The following is a 20,980-nucleotide window of genomic DNA, read 5'->3' as shown; positions in this document are numbered from 1 at the left end:
TTATAAAACTATATTAAAAAATAATATAAATTATATTATAAAATCTCTTTTATTAGTTTAAGATATTAAAAAAACACAAAAGATAAGATCAATGGAGTTGTCAGAGGAGCTGCCGTGCTCAAACCAACGAAAATGACTTGTTCGAGCGTGTTTGATAGTGTGGTTGCGGATGCTTTTCAAATAACTTTTTGTGCCAAAATACATGCCAATGATGTTTTTTTATTTTTTAAAAATTATTTTTGACATTAGCACATCAAAACGATCCAAAACATACCAATCATATTAAATTTTAACAAAAAAAAAAAATTCAATTTTTTTGGAAACACAGCTGCAGCCGCGTTCCCAAACGAGCTCTGGCGAACATCACATTTTGCCGCTGCCATGTTTAGAATTATGGGCTCCTTGCTTCAACCTCCATCAATCCATTAATTGTTTGTTTGATTCAATCACAACAAATACAGTTTCGAAGCTTGGTCCCTTGATGAGTTGATGATGTTCAAAAGAGCTACAATAATGCACTGCCTGTTAATTTCAAGCATGCTAATTAATTAACTACATGAGATCATCCCCCATGCTATACCTAGTTCTTAATTATTTCTACAATGAACAAGTTAAAAGACAGCTTCCTCTAAGCAGGGTGATGTGAACCATCCCCATGTGAAAAGTGATCATTACCTGAGTCCAGTTTGCATGATTAAACATATTTAATCGAGAAATTGCATTTCAAATAATATTTTATTTTTTTTTAAAAAATATTTTAATGTATATTTTAATTGTTTTGATGTGTTTATATTTAAAATAATTTTTAAAAAATAAAAAAAATATTATTTTAATATATTTTTAAACAAAAAAAAACTTTGCAAAAATACCACACACCTTCAAAAACTAGTTAGCCTCTAAAACTAGTTAGAAGGCTGGCTTGGGGGCAGTGTGACAATATGGAAAACTGAACATTCACCCTTAACAAATCAATTGATTTCCGTGCTTTGAGTCAAACAAATCAACAAAAAGAAGTGTTTTGCTAGATTGCCATTTTCTTTCTATGCCTGCAGGGACTGAATTAATGCCGAGACATGCAATCGTGGGACTGCTACACAATCCCATTTTCATTCCATGTACATTCGCCAGTGGCAAGTTACAAAGTATAGTTCATGCACCATGTAAAAAATTGTCTGAACCTAGATGTTTGCGACCAAGAATTAGCATTGGTCGTGTAACTCAGTTAAGAGCCAACGAGAGTAAACGCCAAGTAAGATTGAAACTTAAACTATAGTACTATAACTGTGATTATAGAACAACAATGAGTGAGCGGAAGAGCAGGGAAAAAGAAACCTCTGGGCCCTGTGAAAAAGGGCTGGTCTAGCTAGGACAAGAACATTAACACATGATCACATGGCTTTGCACATGCAGACTCCTTTCTCTCAGAAGTGACGACAAACTGCAATACGGGTCAGCTCCAATGGCTTGAGACCTGGGGCTTAGAGTTGCTAATACTACACTCAGACCTCTCATGTACACAGTTACAAGCACTGCTTTCATCTTCATGGGTATACATAATTTGATTAATGCTGTTCTCTTTTAGCGTACAAATCCAATTCTAAGACATTGTCTCTGTGTGATCTATGATTAGCTAGTTACTCGGATATGTCTTTTTTTTTATATATTTTTAATGCATGTTCTAATTAAGAGCCAACTTCTAATCCATGTACTAATTCTTTAAATTCCATACCAGCTAAGGACAATCATTGCCCTACTAATCATGTAGTAGATGATGATCATTGGGCATTCGAAGAGAATCCAATGCGCCAAATTGCGAACACTTCCAGCTGGAACGATCATAATACGAGCTTGTTTTACAATGGCAATAATACATGCTAAACTAATTATTAGTACTATGATAATTTGGAAATGAATCATGAAAATGCTTGTAGAACTTGACCTTTTTAGACGACTATATATCTTATTCTGCTCAATGCATATTTATAGGTTCATTTCTTCTAATGATTGCTAAGTCCAATTTAACTCATTTGCTCTATCAAATTCTTGATCCGAATTATAAACTCTATATCCTATTGATGATATCCCAAAATATCCAAATAACTTAAAAGCAATGCTTATGTATTTGATAATTGGTTAATTTTAATTTTAAGAATCTGATCTATTTCCCCCCAGCCAAGATGACTAGTAGCTTGTAACTAGTAGGTCAAAATGATCGATGGTTAGTACTTGAAAAAAATCTTTTTTATATAGATTTGAGACTATTAGATACTTAAGTAAGTATCTTTTTAGATAAAGAAAGTGTAAATATATTTTAGAGATATAGACTCTGAGAATATATATGCTAAAAATATTAAGAATGAAGAAATCATGAACCTAAAGCTTGAAGGATTTATGGGGTATTTATAGCCTATAAGTATTGTTCTTTAGCGGAGAGGAGGGGCTGAATTACATTAATGCGATGGAAAAATGATAGGCCACTGAAAGATTTTTTATATATCTAGAGATGCAGGGAGAGTAGGATATAAAATGTAGTTGAACTCAAGGAAACTAAGCTCTTCCCTTGGCCGTTCCCATGACATTAGGTCTAGGCACGTTGCGTGAGACTGTGAGTTTTTGGATCTTCAAGTTCTTAGGCTTGTTAAATTTGAGTTTGTCAGTAGCATCCCAAGTCTTTATAATATTTATACGCAAAGACTTGTAAAAATACCTTGTACGACGAGTTTATCAATTTTCTTTGTAAAAAAAAGAGGGGTTGAAACCATAGGTAACACACAAGCGAGTTCGTGTGTAGGGGTGTGCACCATGGTTGAAAAAGAATTTCTAAGTATGTAAAGAGAAAACAAGGAGGAACCAATACTTAGAAAAGTTTTTTAATAGGTGAAGAAACCTATGAAGGGTGAGCCTATACTTAGAAAATGTTTCTAAGAGGCCGGGGGGAACCCGTGGAGGGTGGAGCCTATACTTAGAAAATTTTCAAGTGGCTTGAGGGAACCCAACGAGGGTGAGCCTATATTTAGAGAATTTCTAAGTGGTTGGAAGAACTCAATAAGGGTGTGCCTATTCTTAGAAAATTTCTAAGTGACCGAAGGAAACCCATATAGGGTGGAGTTTGTACTTAAAAATCTCTACGTGGCTGTGGGTTCCTTGGAAAGTGGTGTCATTGCACTAGAAAAACCAAGTCCATCCCTTGAAGAATGATGTTATTGCACTAGGAAAACCAAGTCCATCCATTGAAAAGTGATGTTATTGTATTGAGGAGACCAAATCCTTTCTCTTGAAGGGTTGTGAAGCTATTTCCCTATGAAGACCTCATACTAGTCTCTTGGAGAATTGCAAAGCTATTGCTCTAGGGAGACTACATACTAATCTCTTAGAGAGTTGTAGGGCTATTGCCTTAGGAAGATCAAGTCCATTCATTTGAGAGTGGTGTTATTGCACTAGGAAGACCTCATACCAATCCTATATGAGTGATTTTATTTTGATTCAAGGGAGTAATGAATTTTTAGGATACACCAAATGCCTATAGGTTGGTCCCTCATGGCTCTTCCTTGAGCTTTTATTATTTCATTTGAAAGGTCTTTTATGTTGGTTATCTTTGTAAAAACAAGAAGGCTTATGTCGTAGCAAACTGACCTTTTCCACCTGTATGTGATTTTCTATGACTTGCTTTACCTTGAGCAAGTTTTTGTCCAATAAGATATAAAGTTTTTTCTAGAAGAAATGTTCCCTTACCCCTCTTATCAAGGCCTCTAAGGCTACTTGCTCAAGCAACTCTTCCACCTTGAGCATCTCCTCATTGAACCTTTTTAAATATGCCCGTGTAAACTCATCCTCTTGCTGGGTAACACCAAATAGCTCCGTAGAGCTTTTATTGATAGGTATGCTTGTACTGAAATGCACCGCCAGCTTAATGTAGAGATCTCTGAGTCCTTCAATAGAGTCTGGTTCCAAGTTGTTATACCAAGCACGCGCAGCCTTATGAAGGTTGTATGAAGTATTTTGCATACTGATTCACTGTTTTGGATGACCAATTTTAAGCTATTGCGCACATTCTATACATGTTTTCTCGGGTCGACCAAGCCATTATAGTTGTCCAGACTCATTTTTATAGAAATATAGTCCTTAAAGAGTCGAGCGTTCAATAATTATTTGGACAAGGGAAAACCCCTCCACTAATAAAAGATATAAACATTCTCCTAGGTATGCTCATGTACATACATTCTCTTATCTGTTAGGCTCTTAGGAGCTCATAGAGTTTGACATGGAACGACGGTTACGGTAATTGGTGTCCATCCCACAATAGTTAGGGGGAATACGTTCGAAGTACTGGCTCTGTACATGGGTATTATAATGGTGTGAGTGGCCCTTTGAGGGACTTTTATAAATGTCATTCTGCCTAGTCTACTCTATGTAGTGTAATTGTCTATGAGTGCCTGGTGCGGCCGATGGCTGTGACACTAAAGCATTTTGTGTTACTGAAAGTGTTAAGACTTGTTAGGGTGACAAGGTCTAATTTTGCCCTCAGGTTGCCAACACGATCTGAGTAAAGAGTCACACTTGACTAATGAGTTGTTGAAGATCTAGTTGGGTATGATTGTCTACAATAACAAGTAGACTTGTCTCGCATCCTGGCCTAGGTGAGTTTTAGTTATGTGTAATGGAATAACTTGAAAATCCCAAAAACAAGTTTTAGGAAGAAACCAATGACTTTTTGATCAGTTTTTTTATAGACGACACCACTAATGATGTCCCAAAATATACAAGTAGCTTAAGAGCAAGATTTATGTGTTGGATAATCGGTTAATCTCTTGGCTATAACAATCTGATTCATTTTCCTTAGCTAAAATGACTAGTAGCTTGTACCTGGTGCCTAGTAGCTTGTACCTGGTGCTTAGTGGCTGATACCTATAAAAGGTCTTTATTTATAGATTTAGGGACTGTCAGATGCTTAAATAAGTATCTTTTTAGAGAGAGAGTGCAATGATATTTTAGAGAGATAGACTCTTAAAATATGTATGATAAAAATATTAAGAATAAAAAGATTATGAACTTGGAGCTTAAAAGATTCACGAGATATTTATAGCCCATAAGTCTTGTCCTTTAGTGGAGAGAAAGGGTTGAATTACATTAATACAATGAAAAATAATAGGTCATTGAGAGATTTTTGTATACACATAGAGGTGGAAGAAGAATATGATATAAAATATAGCTGAGCTTAAGGGAGATAAACTTTTTCCTTGGTCGTGCCCAAGAAAGCTGAGCTCTTTCCTTGATCATGCCCATGACATTAGGTCCATGAATGTTGCTTGAGACCATGAGTTTTTGAATCTTTAAAGTTTTCAAACTTGTTAAATTTGAGTTTATTACCCATCAATTTTAGAGTATTTTACTCCCTTCATCTCCACCTGAATTACTAGCTAATTACTAATTATCTTCATACTTATCATTTTTATTAAATGGGAGATTTCAAGTAATTCAAAGCAAGACTTGCTATTTAATTTTGCTTCAAGCAATTGATTATTTTTAATTGATAACTATAATAGAACTAAAGGTGTTGACTTAGATACAGTAGAAGATCATTAATTTGATGTTGGACCGTCCTTTGTAACATTGGATTGATTATAAAGTACATGCATGTATATCATGTATTCTAGCTAGACAGCATTTGTGGCAAAAAAAAAAAAAGAAAAAAAAGAAAGAAAAAGAAACACAAAAGGCCACAACCCCACCATGCAATTTATCTCACCGGATATACAAAACACATGTTCAGGGAGTATAAAATTTCTTTCTTTCTAAAACATGTGGGGGTGGGCGTGGGACCTGGAGATCCCAGCTCCCAAGGTCCCACAAATATTAGTCCTATAAGGTGATTATGGAAGGAAATCAAGGGCATATTGGTATAGCTATGGGCTATAAACTGAGGGCATGCGTGCCTGTTCCCCTTGCACAGACTTCTTTCTCTCACTCTCTTCTACAACTTGTTAGTCGTAGTGACAACTGAGTTTCCTCTATCAAGGTCTGAGAAGAAGAAGATCGTAAGCAAAGAAGTCGAGTCATGAAGAAGAGGCAGCAGCAACCACAAGAACAACAGAACAAGGGGAGGGAGAATTACAACTATCAACAATACAATCAGCACCAACAGCATATGAAGAAGCAGATTCAATGCAACAAAGGAAAAACTTGCAAGTTCAAAAGAAGCAGCTCCAGTCTTGAAGAAGATGGTGCTTCCTCAGCTATTCTCTTGCTTGCTTGCATTGCCTGCTCTCCCTCGTATTGACTGCGAAAGAGAGCTAGCTAGATACATATATATATATATATATATATATATAGCTAGACTGGTGAAGCTCTCTAGATCTCTATTCACTCTCTAGTCTCAAAATCACCTTTAATTCTACCCCCCAGACTCTCTTCTTGTTGCTTAATTTTCTTGGGATTTAAATATTTCCTAGAACATGCATTTTATGAAGCTTTTTTTCTGTTAATTTCTGTCTTCCATACTGGACTTCGTTGCCATCATCATTCCCTCTTTGGTACGAAGAAGTAAACTAGAAAATAAAAGGTTTATGTTAAATATTTCATAACATATGAACCATTAATGAAGGTAATGGTACAGAGTAACGCCCAAAGATTTCTAAAGCCAACAACAAGAACAAAGGATAAAAAAGAGAACACAGGAGCAGGATCGGTTATATTTTCAGACAGTGAGGCCCATTTTCATTTCAACTACAGTTTTTTTTTATATATATATAAAAGATCTTTCGGTTTCTAGAGTAAGTTGAGATTTTAATTATTTTGTTTTAGAAATGGGAAAAGAAGAAAAAAATTCCATGAGAAAAGAAAACGAAGGCTGGCTAATTATGGAGAGTTTATTGATTTATATTGCCCCACCAAAATTAAAGATTTTGTTTTGCTTGTTTGCTGAAAAATGAATTCCAAATTTCAAGGAAAATGATTTTTTTTAAAATAATTTATTTTTAGATGTTTAATTATAAGTGAAAAATGAGATGAAAAATCATATTTTAATGTTTGGTTGTGTAATGTAAATAAGCTAGAAAATAATATTTTTTAGTTATTAGATTTTTTAAAATAATAGAATTTCTAAATTATTAACTTCATTCACGGGACTCATTTATTCATTAGAAAATAAAATTTGAAAAAACGAATTACTTTATCGTAGTTGGTTGTGCAATAAAAAACAAGTTGAAAAATATTTCATAATACTTGTATTTGATGTACATTAAAGAATTAATTATAAAAATTGACCTGTGACATGAAAAGCGAAAAGTGTTTTCCATACCTCGAAATTAAAATATAAATGTAATATTCATAATTAAAATGAAATTATTTTAGTTTGTTTTATAATTCATATTGAAAGTTAAATATGTGGAGAAATAAAAAAATAAAAATGAGAGTGAGAAGTAGCATGGAATTAAAAAAGATTTTTCACTGAACAAGAAACTTCAAAATAGTTTAAACTAGCAATATGTAAACATAAATAATAATAAAAATAATAACAACAACATCATAAATTATAAAATAGATTTATTTTAAAAAAAGGTTTAAATGAGTTTTTAGAAATGTAATAGCGATTACTTTTTAAAATAATTTTTACTCAGAAATATATTATAATAATATTTTTTTAAAATTTATTTTTAACATCAGTTTATCTAAAAAAATTTTAATTTTAATTTTAATTTTAAATTTTACAAACCTCTATTTGGGCGTAAAATTGAGCTTGGAAGAACACTTTTCTCTCTTAAACCTTATATTTTTCTTTGACTGAACAACTCTTTTCATTGACTTATTTTCCAGGAGTTATCAAACAATCGGAAAGTGAGAAAAGTGTTTCCAAAGAAACAAATTTCTTACTACCAAACAAAGCGTAAATGGTGATTTAACTGCAAAAGAATGCGTATCTTCCACTTGTAAGCAAGATAACAAAAGTAAAATAATAAAAAAATGAATTCTTTTGAGTGGCCTGTGTTAAAAAGTAAAGACCATAATTTTTGCTCAAGAAAATAAATATTATTGTTCAACCTAAAAACAAATATTATTCGAAATATTTGATTTGCACAATTTCATGTCTTCACAAAAATCTCAATATCACATTACAATTACAAAACATAATAAAATGCCTAGTTCTTTTACTGTAAAAATTTACAGTACTTATAAATATTTTTTCTTTTCAATTGCATTCTTTTTTTTTTAATTTAATGATCAGTTTTTTTATGAATCGTTAGGGAAGGAAAAAATTCAACAAAAAAGGACTAATATATAAAAGAAAAAGAAATTGCATGACAAATCTTAAATTCACGTGAAATATTTTTTTTAGTCCACGTACTTTTTTCTTTCTTTCTTTATAGTCCATTTAGTTTTTGTAATTTTAATTTTGGTCCAACATTTTATTTTTGTTTTTCAGTCCCTAAGTCTAAGAGAGAAGAGAAAAACTCATCGAAAAATAACGAAAAAGAAAGAAAGTCGCTGGTTGGCTATATTCTAGTAATTAAAAAGGTCAATCTAAGCATCAACAAGTTTCATTCGACAAAAGAAATCTCATTGTGGTGTTTTTAGACTTTCATCTTACTTGAAAAAAGTAGATTGAGATAGAGAGAGAATTTTTTTCTCAGTGTGATTTTGTATTTTTAGACCAATTTAAAGGGGTTTTGAGTTGAGATATTAATTTATTGAAGTGCATGCTAAGGATGTTTATTTGATATTTTTGATCAAAATAGGTTAAAAATAGGTTTTTGAAGCCAAAAAACCCTACCTCGATTTTTTAGATACCTCTCTGTTGGTTAGAATTTGGGCAAACAAATGACACGTCATCTAATTTTTCTTTCAAAAAAAAAAAATAGACGACATGTCGTTCATCTTTTAAAAAAGAAAGAAAAAAAGGGCCACCGGCGTGGGCCTAGCCTTGTAGGCCCGAACATGTGTGGCCCTCTATCTATTGGGTCAGGCACTAAGTCGTGGCCCATTTGTATATTTTTTTTTATATACATTTAAATGCACTAGAATTTTTTTGAAACATTAAATTTGAATTATTATTAAATTTTGTCAAATTTCTCAAATAATATCAAAGGTTTTTATGATAATGTTAACATTTTTTTCTTCCAACTATTACATGCCTAACATGAGAAAAAGCTCACTAATATTCCATTGAAATAAAATTTATTTTTCAAAAAAACTCTTAAATTTTTTTTAATATAATTTTATCATATTTATCAATTTTTTTTTATCTTCAATCATATACGGAATACCATGACTTTATTTTAATATATTTTTTTAAAATTTATTTTTAATATCATGATGTGTTTTTGTTTAGAAAATAGTGCTCGTAATTTAAAAATATGTTTTTGCTAAATAAATAAAAAAATAGATTTTAGATTGAAGAAATATATTTTTTTCTTCTTATTTCAAACAAATGAAATTTTGTTTCAATAGAGTATAAATTATTATTTTGGTTTGTACAACACTTGAGTCGGGGGATAGGATGCTGGGATTGTTGAAGGGTTACACTCCAAATTTCATATCCACTTCCATGTTTGGTAGAGATTTAATTTTCAATTCTTCGTACCAATTTCCACTGAGACGTACCTCTAATAAATGGAGGTCCATATTTTTTTATTTATCATGTTCTATTTATATATTACACGCATGCCTGCAACGGTCTCGGTTACTAGCTAGTTGGGGTAAATGATCTGCAACGGTCTCTTGGATTTTCATGAAACCTTCATCCCAGTTGCTAAGCATGCTTTCATTGGTATGCTTCGAGTGCTTGCACATCATCATAAATGGAACATTTATCAATTAGATGTCTCAAATGATTTTCTCCATGGCCATGTTGACTCAACCACCTGCAGGTTATGATGTTCCATCCAAATCTCACTATGTTTACAAAGCTTCAAATATCTCTCTTTATGGGCTCGAACAAGCATATCAAGGCCATGGTAGTACTCTTGTTTTTCACAGTTTCTCCATCATCTTCAATTCAAAATGAGCACAACAGAGATTCTTCTATATTTAATCAGAGAGACAATGGCCACCTCATATATATTCTGGAATACGTAGATGATATCATTATTACTGGAACTAACTCCCAGTACGCCTTTTCTCTTATCAGTACTCTTGGATAAAAGTTTTGCATTAAAGATCTTGGCTCTTTGAATTATATTTTGGGTACAATCCAGGTGCAAAAAGATGGAGATAGTCTCATTCTTCATCAGTATAGATATGCTCATGACTTATTGGTATGGGCAAAAATGTAAGATTGCAATCCAACTCCACCACCTTGCTCTACCAAACCAAACAGAAGGACTGTCCAAGATGATCCACCTTGGATGTCAAACGTACGTATTTTACATTAAATCAAAGGCATAATGTCTCACGGTTTAGCATTTTCTCCCAGGCCACTCACCATCATTGCCTACAGTGATTCATACTGGGAAGGTACTGATCCTCTTGATCGAAGTCCTGTAAGTGGTTATTGTGTTTTTATTGGTTCGATTCCAGTTATTTGAAGTGTAAAAAAACAGAAGATATAGTTGCTCATAGCTCCATATAGGCAGAGTACCTTGCACTTGCCCAAGTAGCAACTGAAGGTTACTCCTCCTCACAAATATGAAAGTTTCAATGGCTACTCCTCAATCTCTATTTCCTTGGCTTTGAATCCAGTCTTTCATGCTCGCACAAAACACGTCAAGGTGTATTTTCATTTTATACGAGAGCAAGTTCTTGCCAAAAAGGTTGCCCTTCATCGTATCTCATCAAATGAACAGCACACATGCTGCTGAGTTGTCCATTTCTCAACATAAATGTCGAACACACAAGCTAATGACAGTACCTAGCTAGCTACTCGACAGCCTGAGGTTGATGTTAGATCGATCATCTGTCATCAGCAACTGCATTTCATAGATTATGCATATTTCTGTTGTTGAATGGTTCTTATCTACAAATAATTAATGTAACAGCAAACTCTATAAATAAGAGTCACTTGAAAATCATTGGAAAATGAATAATAAAAACATTCTTTTCTTCTTCAAAAGGGACATGAAAACAAAACTCCGGTGCATTTTCAGTTAATGGACTGTAACATGATCCTTTGACTGGCATGATTATTATTATAAGAACATTTTATTTTCTTATTTTAAATTGCTTTGAATTTTATATGTTCTTTATATTTACAATTACAAATTTAAATTTTATCATAATATTTATAAAATTCATTTCATATCTCTAGAATGAATAAATTATCTAATCACATTATTACTTTTTTTTTCTTATTTTTTTAATGATATGCAATAAACTAAAAAAGAATCAAGTTTAATAATATTTTATTGAAATAACCATATAAAATGAAGAAAAATCTAATTTCGTAATATCAAATTGATAATACAACAGTTACACATATAGTTGATATGAATGTTGATAAAATGGCATCATTTGACAAGAAATTGTTAAAACTAGTTCTTGATATTTTTATTTAAAAAAATTAGTTGAAAATTCCATGTTAATTTCTCAAGTTGTTGAAATTATTAATGGTAATCAGAAAGATGCTCATGGAAACAAATCAATTGCAGCAGTAAGCCAGCAACATGGAAACAAATCAACTCTCATCAACTGCAACAGTAAAGAAGGTTACGATGGAGGACATGACAGAAACAGAAAGAGAAGTTGGCTGATTAGAATTAGATCAAGACCAGCAACATGAAAACAAACCAACTCTCATGGTAACAAAACACAAACAGAAAGAGACGTTGGCTTATTATGAAAACAAATCAACAGCAGCAGCAAGGAAGGTTATGATAGAAACCAGAAACAGAAAGAAACGTTGGCTGATTATGGAAACAAATCAACTAAGAATTAGGCAATTCAATTTATCCAAATTAAGGAACTTGTACTCGTACAGAATAATATGTTGTATATTCACGTTAATGTTAAAAGAAATAGAGAAACCTTCTTTCCATTGAAACATCCTTTTTTCTCTAAATTTCTGCTGAAATGATTTTTTCAAATAAAAATTTATTTCAATTTGACATTTTTATTTACGTGAAAAGATTCATTCATCTCTTAATTAAGGCCAGTTCATTTGATTTTTTAATGAAGGAAAAAAGTATAATTTCACTGTTAAAATCTATAATAAATCATGGTATATATATGCACAATACTTTTCCAACATTGCTTAAGTTTTTTTTTTTTTTTTAAGAATAAAAAACAGAAACTACCCTTGGGTCGCAGAAAAAGTTATTGTGGTCATTGTCTCAAATCAAACTTGATTATTCCTTGATCCATTTAATAAACACCTTCTTCTATATCTAATTATAATGGGAATGGATGAGGTCAATTTTCTCATCTTTCCTTGTTGTGATCAAAGAATATAATCTGCATGTCTTCTATATATATCTTGTATCCCTTTTGAATTTGAGCTGTTGGAGTGTGTGTCCATTTCCAATATTAATGGCTTGTTGCTCATAATAGAGTCAAATCTCTCTTCGCAATTTGCATACTTTAAGGTGGCGGTATGGTATTTATCCTCGGATCAAACAAAACTGTAGCCCTTTCATTATCCTAGAAAAGAGAGATGAGAAGATTAGCTTAATATATATCTCTATCATTGAAGAATTATACCAAGTTCTTGTTCGAGAGAGACCATCACAAGGTTCGTATTTCTTTTGCATGAAAGCGATATATATGTTTTGGTCCTCAAGGTGTCTAGCGTGATGATAAAAAGTTTGAGATCTGTACAGCAGGTCTTGAGTTCGAGTCAGGGCATGTATTTCTTGTAAGAGCCTAGAACAGCCGGGGTTTTACTCACTCACCTGGGCCCATAAAATATGCTCTTTCCGGGAGGTAGGGTTTCCTCGAATAAAAAAAAAATGAAAGATATATATGTACGAGCTCAAATTGAAATGGAGATTTTTCACATAAGCTATGATCAAGAATGATGTGTCCTGTCTGAAAATCACGTTAAGATTAAAAATATTTTATCTTATTTAGTTCATTGAAAGGTCCAAATTAACTGGTATCAAAACTTTCATCTTCCCTTAAGTTAAAAGAATGCCGCCAGAATCCTAAGAACTCTTTTATCATTTGGGTGGTGGAATTTGATAAAAAAAAAATAAAAAAAAATTCATTCAAAATATTTATCTTATTCTTGGCATGGAGATTGCTGAAGTAATTCATCTTGGTTCTGCCTTTATTACTAAACTATAAATTAATATGAGATGTTATACAGCTAATAACTTGAGTTTAAAAACGTGCTTGTGAGATTTGAAACCAAAGGACCAAAAGTCAATTTTTTTTATAAAATTCATTAAAACAATTGTAAAGGTAGTATGTTAATTCTAGTTTAAATATTTTATTAGAAAACTACGTACAATGTTTCCCACAACATAGTTTATAGGTAATGTCGAACTCGAAATGTGACCTCGCCACTCTAGCAATTGCTTTCACAGCTGTGTTCCCCCGTCCTTGTCCAAGGCACAAGGAGGTTCCTCACTTCTTTATTGATACGTTTAACTAGTTATGCCCGTTGTCTCTTCTTTCGTGTCCTGTATTTCACACACAGCATATGCGGCTACAAAAAGGAACCTTCTTAATTTCTATAATGAAAATCGGACAGACAAATTATATTCCGAGGAGCATCCCCGCTGTCCAATGCAGGATCATGACAGAGACAGTGACGTTGACAAAGTCTGTGCGACAGTGGCATGAATGTCTCTATAATTTCTTGTTACTCTGATATTGCTAAGTTTCAGAATATGCTAGCAAAGCCGGAAAAACCATAAAAAATGAGTCTTGTAACTTTGAATGATCCATGCATTAGAGTTAGGATGGCATATACCTATTTTATTTGTATATGGTGTATGTATTCTTAATCCTCTACTGGAACTACTCCATGCCATCTGGATCATGTGTGTTCACATTAATCCGATTTGCACTTTATGGATGTTCTCGATCATATGAGCCGGCGAATCATTCCACATTGAATTTAAAGTTTTTTTTAAAAAATTATTTTTAAAATTATAGTTAATTGGTTAAATTAAAAATGAAAATTATTTTTAAAATATTAACTTGATTAAAATAAATTATGGGTGAAAAAAAAATAATCTAAAAAAATTCTTAGTAGGCATGTTTTATGTACGTAAAAACCATTCATCTCATGTTGAAGAATTACGTGACCTTCTTCTTCTGACTTATATAGTGAAAAATTGAAGAGTTAAAAATTGACGTATAGAGCATCAAGGTTTTCAGACAAGAGAGACCTAGGTAAATAAGTTCTGAGTTTAAGCCACACGCACTCAACTCAGGCCTTGAGTCCTAAAGTCCCAGGTGGTTTTTTTTTTCAAGTACATATATAGCAGTGAAGTATCAAATAATATGAATGATATCAAAGTTATATATAGATTATGATATAGAATGAACAATAATTTCCTCCGGAGGAAATTCTCTCCTGTCATAGAATATAGGTTATAGTGTCATTAGACCTTGTTTGGTCTGTCGTCAATCTATTAATTTGTTAATTTAAGTTCTTGCTTGGATTAGATTTATGTTAAATTAATTGAGAGTTGATTAGTAATTAAAATTTATTCGAAAACTACAACTTGATTAAAACCTATATGAAACATATTTTATTTTAAAATTCTAAAATAATATTATTTTAATTATTTTAAAAAAAAACTTAAAACAAAGTAATTTTAAATTTACGCGCTTAACGGGTGACCCGTGACCTATATTTTATAACTATGGTCACATGTATACCGAATTAAAGCAAAGTATTAGAGAAAAAAAGGAAAGATTTATCAAGATATAAGTAGAAGGGCATGATACTAGTGGGTATATAAGGAAGTTTTCTCCGATCCGGAATTGAGGAAATTATTATTCTTTCAAGATGGTTATATTTTGTTTTTTTTTTTCAAATATTTTTGTTGGGATTAATTTTCGGCTTGAATCCGAAGACGTACATGGCCGTTTTCATATTTGTCAATAGTTAGAATTAGGAATAAATAAAGTGGCCACCTGAGCTGGTCCAAAAATCTTGGAGAAAGTAATGGGCAACGATTGCTCTATGCGTTTGCATTTATCTTATGCCACAGATCAGGCAGACATTTAATGCGGACAGATTAATAAATTTGTTTTTACTTGCTTGGTTTCATATGAAATTAATATGCATTGGCCTAGTGATTCTCGACAAGGATATCGATCGATAGCGTAGCCGCTACCTCTGCTTTATATCATGCCTTTGCTTGGTGAAGGTTCTTTCAGGGCATTAGTGATATATCTATAGAAACAGAGAAGAATTTTGTGCGCCCGCGCGCGTGTGTGTGTGTGAGGGGGGAGAGAGAGAGATGGCTCATAGTTTCTTGTCAGGGGAGTTCAATGATGAAAACGTAAGTGAAACGAGTGGCCTTGATCTCAGTCTTTCAGCTATGGCTTGCTACCCGCGCCCCCCTTATTTGCCAACATTTGATAGCAATGCCGTTTCATGGATCCTTCCTTTTTCGGATGACACCAGAGATGCTAAGAGGATGAGACGATCCTCGAGTCTGGTTGAATCCATAAGAAGTAATAATAGCAGCCTTTATAGTGGTGGAAGCAGCATTTGCCGCAGCATTAGCACTAATATCTTGAATAGCATCCCTAAGCTTCATTTCAGAGATCACATATGGACTTATACGCAAAGATATCTTGCAGCTGAGGCTGTCGAGGAGGCAGCATCAGAAGCGATGATCAATGCTGATGAAGGTGGAAATGAAGAAGAAGGGAATGCTGATGGAATGAGACTTGTTCAGCTTCTAATTGCTTGTGCTGAAGCTGTGGCATGTCGTGACAAGTCACATGCCTCAGCCTTGTTATCTGAGCTCCGATCTAATGCTTTGGTATTTGGCTCTTCTTTCCAACGTGTGGCTTCTTGCTTCGTCCAAGGCCTTACCGACAGGCTCTCTCTGGTTCAACCACTAGGGGCGGTTGGTTTTGTTCCCACGATGAACATAATGGACATTGCCTCGGATAAGAAGGAAGAAGCTTTACGCCTTGTTTATGAAATTTGCCCACATATTCGGTTCGGTCACTTTGTTGCCAATAATGCTATTTTGGAAGCCTTTGAGGGAGAGAGTTTTGTTCATGTGGTGGACCTAGGAATGACACTTGGATTATCACACGGTCACCAATGGCGCCGGCTTATTGAAAGCCTCGCCGAACGTGCTGGAAAAGCACCCAGCCGCCTTCGAATAACTGGTGTTGGCCTTTGCGTTGATAGATTCCGGATCATCGGTGATGAACTCAAGGAATATGCAAAAGACATGGGAATCAATTTAGAGTTCTCAGCTGTGGAAAGCAACTTGGAAAACTTAAGGCCTGAAGACATCAAAATCAATGAAGGTGAAGTTCTAGTAGTCAACAGCATTCTTCAACTCCATTGCGTGGTTAAAGAAAGTAGGGGAGCTCTGAATTCTGTCCTGCAGATTGTTCATGAGCTCTCACCAAAGGTTCTTGTTCTAGTTGAACAAGATTCAAGCCACAACGGTCCATTTTTTCTAGGAAGATTCATGGAGGCACTGCATTACTATTCCGCGATTTTTGACTCCTTGGACGCCATGCTGCCCAAATACGACACCAGGAGAGCCAAGATGGAGCAGTTTTATTTCGCAGAGGAGATAAAGAACATTGTGAGCTGTGAGGGGCCAGCAAGGGTAGAGCGGCATGAGAGGGTGTATCAGTGGCGCAGGAGGATGAGCCGTGCAGGATTTCAGGCTGCCCCCATTAAGATGATGGCTCAGGCAAAGCAATGGCTGGTGAAGAATAAGGTTTGTGATGGATACACAGTTGTTGAAGAGAAAGGGTGCTTGGTTCTTGGCTGGAAATCGAAGCCTATAATTGCAGCTTCTTGCTGGAAATGCTTAATAAATAGCAGCCAATAAATTTGCAGTTCTTGAATAAATTGGTCGAGGTTTCATGAGGCCATAATTGGTTGCTGTGTAATCGCATGGTGTGTTTGATCTCCTACGACATGTCCATGTACGTAGTAATGTCTATCATCAGTAATGTGCAAGCACAGACCTTGCACTGAAAATAAGTACAGATGATTTTCAGTTTGAATTTGAAACTGTTCAGGTGACTGCACAGATGAAATAAAGAAATTGTATTGTTCGTTTGGTGTGCATATCTGTATTCTGTTGTATTAAAATTGTACATATCAATATTCCTTGATTCTTTAATTCTGATATTTGTACGGTAGAAGATCTAGCTGCTTCAGGCATGAATAATTCTCCTGGTGATTCTATATGGGGCCTACTAAGAACATGGAATCTCGAAAAGATTAAATATATAATGAATCAAAGCGCAACATTTATGAGAAATATCATATATCATTAAAAAAAAAGCTTTTTATTTAGCAACAAGTATTCATACATCACCAAGTACAAAAATGAAAAAAAAAAAAAAAGCAAAAAATATCCTAATAAACTACTATGATGACCTTCCTTATCACCCTTTTTAAACAACCATAAGCTCCCGGCTCCCCCTCACAAGCCCCAGAGGAGATGCCTACCCCTTTCATCTAAGAAACCTCGCATACAATGGTAATTATTCAGAAACTACTAATGGTGACTTATCAACATCGATCAAAGACATTTATCCCTTAATTAGTTTCTAAGGTTATTGGTCATCGAAGGGTCTTCAATCTCACTAGGGAGTCTTGTTTGCAGGTTTTTCAATGATCCCGGCCGCCGTTCTCCACCATCAAAAACCTCAATCCAGTCTCGTAAAAAGTCATCTCATCATGTTAGGTTTTCCAACCTCGCCACACATGGCCCATTTAGGAATAACCATTTTTTTTCTTTGCTTTTTCTCCTATATTCTTGTTCTTCTTGTTCCAACTTATTTTTAGAATAATTTTAAGTTCTTTCTCTATTATCAAAATGATTTGCAACAATGGCCAAACAACATCGTAATTATCTTCACCTCCTGAAAGCATTATAATACCATAAATTGATACGGCAATCCAATTCTTAGATTACTTCCAGATCCAAATATTTACTTATGGATTTTTTTTCCTTGTTTTCTTTGGAAAAAGAGCTCTAAAAAAAGGGCAATAAGCTCCTACAACTCTATAGTCACCAACCAAAACTCAGGCGCCTTTATAAACTAACACCAGCGGCCTTTTTAGACTCATATTCCTCATTTATTGACTTAGTTATTGTATGATCACTCATCCCGCCAAAGAGACTTTTATTGCAATTTTTCTAGCAAAACCGACCACCGTTCTCCACCACCAACCACCTCAATTCAACCTTTTGAAAGTCATCTCATCATAGTAGGTTTTCTAACCTCATAGCGCATGATCCAATGAGTGATTTCTATTTATAATAATTTCATTGATCGGTTTATTAATTGTTTACCAACTAGTGTATATAAACCGCGTGGAGTGTTTTTGTAGTTTATCTCCTCTCTTGTGTCTCTTTCTTTGTTACTTCTAAAGCCAAAATTACCAATCTATTTGCACTAGTATTGGCCTCGAGGTAAAAAAAAAAAAAAACCTGCCTACAACTCCCATGTACCCTGTTGATTATTTAACAAAGACACCAACCAAAATTCATGAACCTCTATAAACTAAATACATGTGCACCTACACAGACACCAAAATTACCAATCTACCTGCACAAGTATTGCCCTCAGGGTAAGCATGCAGCGCTTCACTCTGCAATTTCATCAAGTTTTTTATGTTCCAATTTATATTACTTTCAGTGCCAGTAATATTGATAATGGAATTCTGATATCTGCTCTTTGTATAATCAACGTAGATTTATGATTGAAAATTCTCCATTTTTTTTACATCCACCAATAACAAGGTCATCCTAATGTTTCCAGGTAGAGAATCTTAAGAGTAGCATAATGTCCATCCATTTATGAAAGCTGCCACAAAATGTAAATTGTTGTAATGAAGTGAATCCAACCCCTGCAGCAAACTAGTTCTATGGAAATTTTTATTGCATTTAAATGAAGAAAAACTTGATAAGCTGCCACTGTCTTCCAAGAATGATACACTAATTCCATAAACACTGAAAAAACTTGGTGAAACAAAAAAGAATCAAATCAAGATACAGTTGAGTGATCAATCAGGTTGCAACCCCTTGTTTTTACCCGTCTAGGGATCTCCCAATGAAAGATAAAATAAGGAAAGAAAGGCATAGATGTGAATATAAATCCTACATCTGACAAGCAGAAGAGGAACTAAGACATTCATGTTCAGATTGCTCTTTTGAGATGCCCAGAGATTGAGAGTTGCTAGAACTAGCATAAGTACTCGCAGAACAATTGCTTGCTATCAGCATTGCCTCTCCAGAAGGGGTTAATGCTTGTCGAGAATAATTATATTTGGAAAAAAGATAAAGCACTGAAACATTCCTACTCCGCTGATCTTTTGAGTCACCTGTAGATTGCATAGCACTAAAACTTAACTGATCACTGGCAGAAGAACTATCTGAATCTATTGTCATCACCTCCTCATCGGGTGAGGTTATAACATGCTGTAAGCTTTTCAAGGCAGTTGTTGAGGTATTATTGGACTCCACGAAACTTGAAGCACTTGTAGTGCTACTCTCACTTTCCATTTCCACAGTCTCCTCAAAGGGTGAACTTTGATCACGCTGGGAACCTAGTTTAAGCTTCATTAATGTAGCCTCTGCATCAAAAAACAGATAATTCAGCAACCTTGGCATTTTATTCAACATCATGTCATCTTGTAAACACAAAGACGCCAAAGAGGAAAGGACCTTGGATGGAACACTAACTTTATAAAGCACTACTACATACATGCATACATACATACATACATTTATTTATTTTTCAACTAAAGGAGAATTAGCGCAAAGCAGTTGCCACAACGAATTCTATTACTCCTATGAAGGCAACAAACAGCCCAATCAAAGAACCTTATTATACAGCAAAATTCACAAAGTTTGCCCTTTATTGTCTGCAAAGAACAAAAACGATCCTCCCTCGCCCACGGTACTAGCATGAAAGTTAAATCTTAAACAAAAAATAAAGACCCAAATTTTATCCTATAAATGACTAAAAAATAACCATCTCACAATCACTATTTGACCAATTACGAGAAGCGGTTCCCACAATTACAACTTGCAAGGCTACTCCATTTCATATTTCTACAAGCAGTGGGATATCTTCACCATTTGGGAATAACCGTGCCAGGTCAAGCCAGTTATTGGATCGAAAAGGGAAGGGCCGCCTTGCTCGTTTACAACGCTACTTGTATAAAGGCTGATTATCAAACATTTAATTAAAGACTGAAGGTTTTGGGCACTGCACTGTTAATTGTGAAAAAAATTCTTAAGAAATTCATTTGACCCACATCCTCATTTATCATAATCTGCAAAACCCATAATTTGCTTCTCAAGTTCAGGGCTTAAACCTAATTAAAACAAAATAAAAGAGCACATGATTTTATCCAAGAGAGAGAGTACCGTAGATAGAGAGAGTGTCGTCTTTGAGGATCTTGGAAGATGGTCTCTCCAAGCTGTCTGGTGAAGAAGAAGAAGCCCTTACTCTCCCAAACATCCTCCTTTCCTTTGACACACACACACACACTGTCTCAAAACAACAATCTCTTTTAGAGAGTGAAAATAAAGATAGGATCTGGTTTTGAGAAAAGACGAAATGAAAGATAAGAGGCTTCTTGGGTGGGTGGACCCCTTCTTTGACATTTGGCGCCTTAATTCATTCCATAAGGGCGGGAACCGTACTTGACGCTCTTCTGATTATTGAATATTCTCTTGGGCTGGGCTGGGCTGGGCGCTTCGGAGAGATTTTTGTTCCACACTATTAACCCAACTAACTTTGTTTGTTTAACCAGAGAAATTGATATTTTGAAATAAATAACATTATTGTTTTACATAGGCCAGCCCAAGCATATAAAGTCCCTTCCCTTTTCTTCTTTGACTAACAAAAACCTATAGCATACCCA

General features: G+C 34.3%; 2 protein-coding genes across 2 annotated transcripts; one reads left to right on the top strand and one right to left on the bottom strand.

The window, feature by feature from the left end:
* The first annotated feature begins 15,271 nt into the window (after positions 1-15,271).
* Positions 15,272-17,144, top strand: LOC7463101 (GRAS family protein RAD1). Its single transcript, XM_002322191.3, has one exon. It carries the CDS (start codon positions 15,348-15,350, stop codon positions 16,917-16,919), a length of 1,572 nt encoding a protein of 523 aa, XP_002322227.1. The 5' UTR covers positions 15,272-15,347; the 3' UTR covers positions 16,920-17,144.
* Positions 17,145-19,027: 1,883 nt separating this feature from the next.
* On the bottom strand, positions 19,028-20,881 carry LOC7463100 (uncharacterized). The gene is made up of 2 exons (XM_002321642.4): positions 20,481-20,881; positions 19,028-19,681 (listed from the first exon to the last, which is right to left on the bottom strand). The coding sequence occupies exons 1-2, from the start codon at positions 20,572-20,574 to the stop codon at positions 19,206-19,208; spliced, it is 570 nt and encodes a 189-aa protein (XP_002321678.1). The 5' UTR covers positions 20,575-20,881; the 3' UTR covers positions 19,028-19,205.
* Between the last annotated feature and the right edge of the window lie 99 nt (positions 20,882-20,980).

Source organism: Populus trichocarpa, chromosome 15, assembly GCF_000002775.5.
Source record: "Populus trichocarpa isolate Nisqually-1 chromosome 15, P.trichocarpa_v4.1, whole genome shotgun sequence".
NCBI classification, from domain to species: domain Eukaryota; kingdom Viridiplantae; phylum Streptophyta; class Magnoliopsida; order Malpighiales; family Salicaceae; genus Populus; species Populus trichocarpa.
Note: the sequence above shows the minus strand (reverse complement) of the source record. Positions and strands in the feature narration are given on the sequence as shown.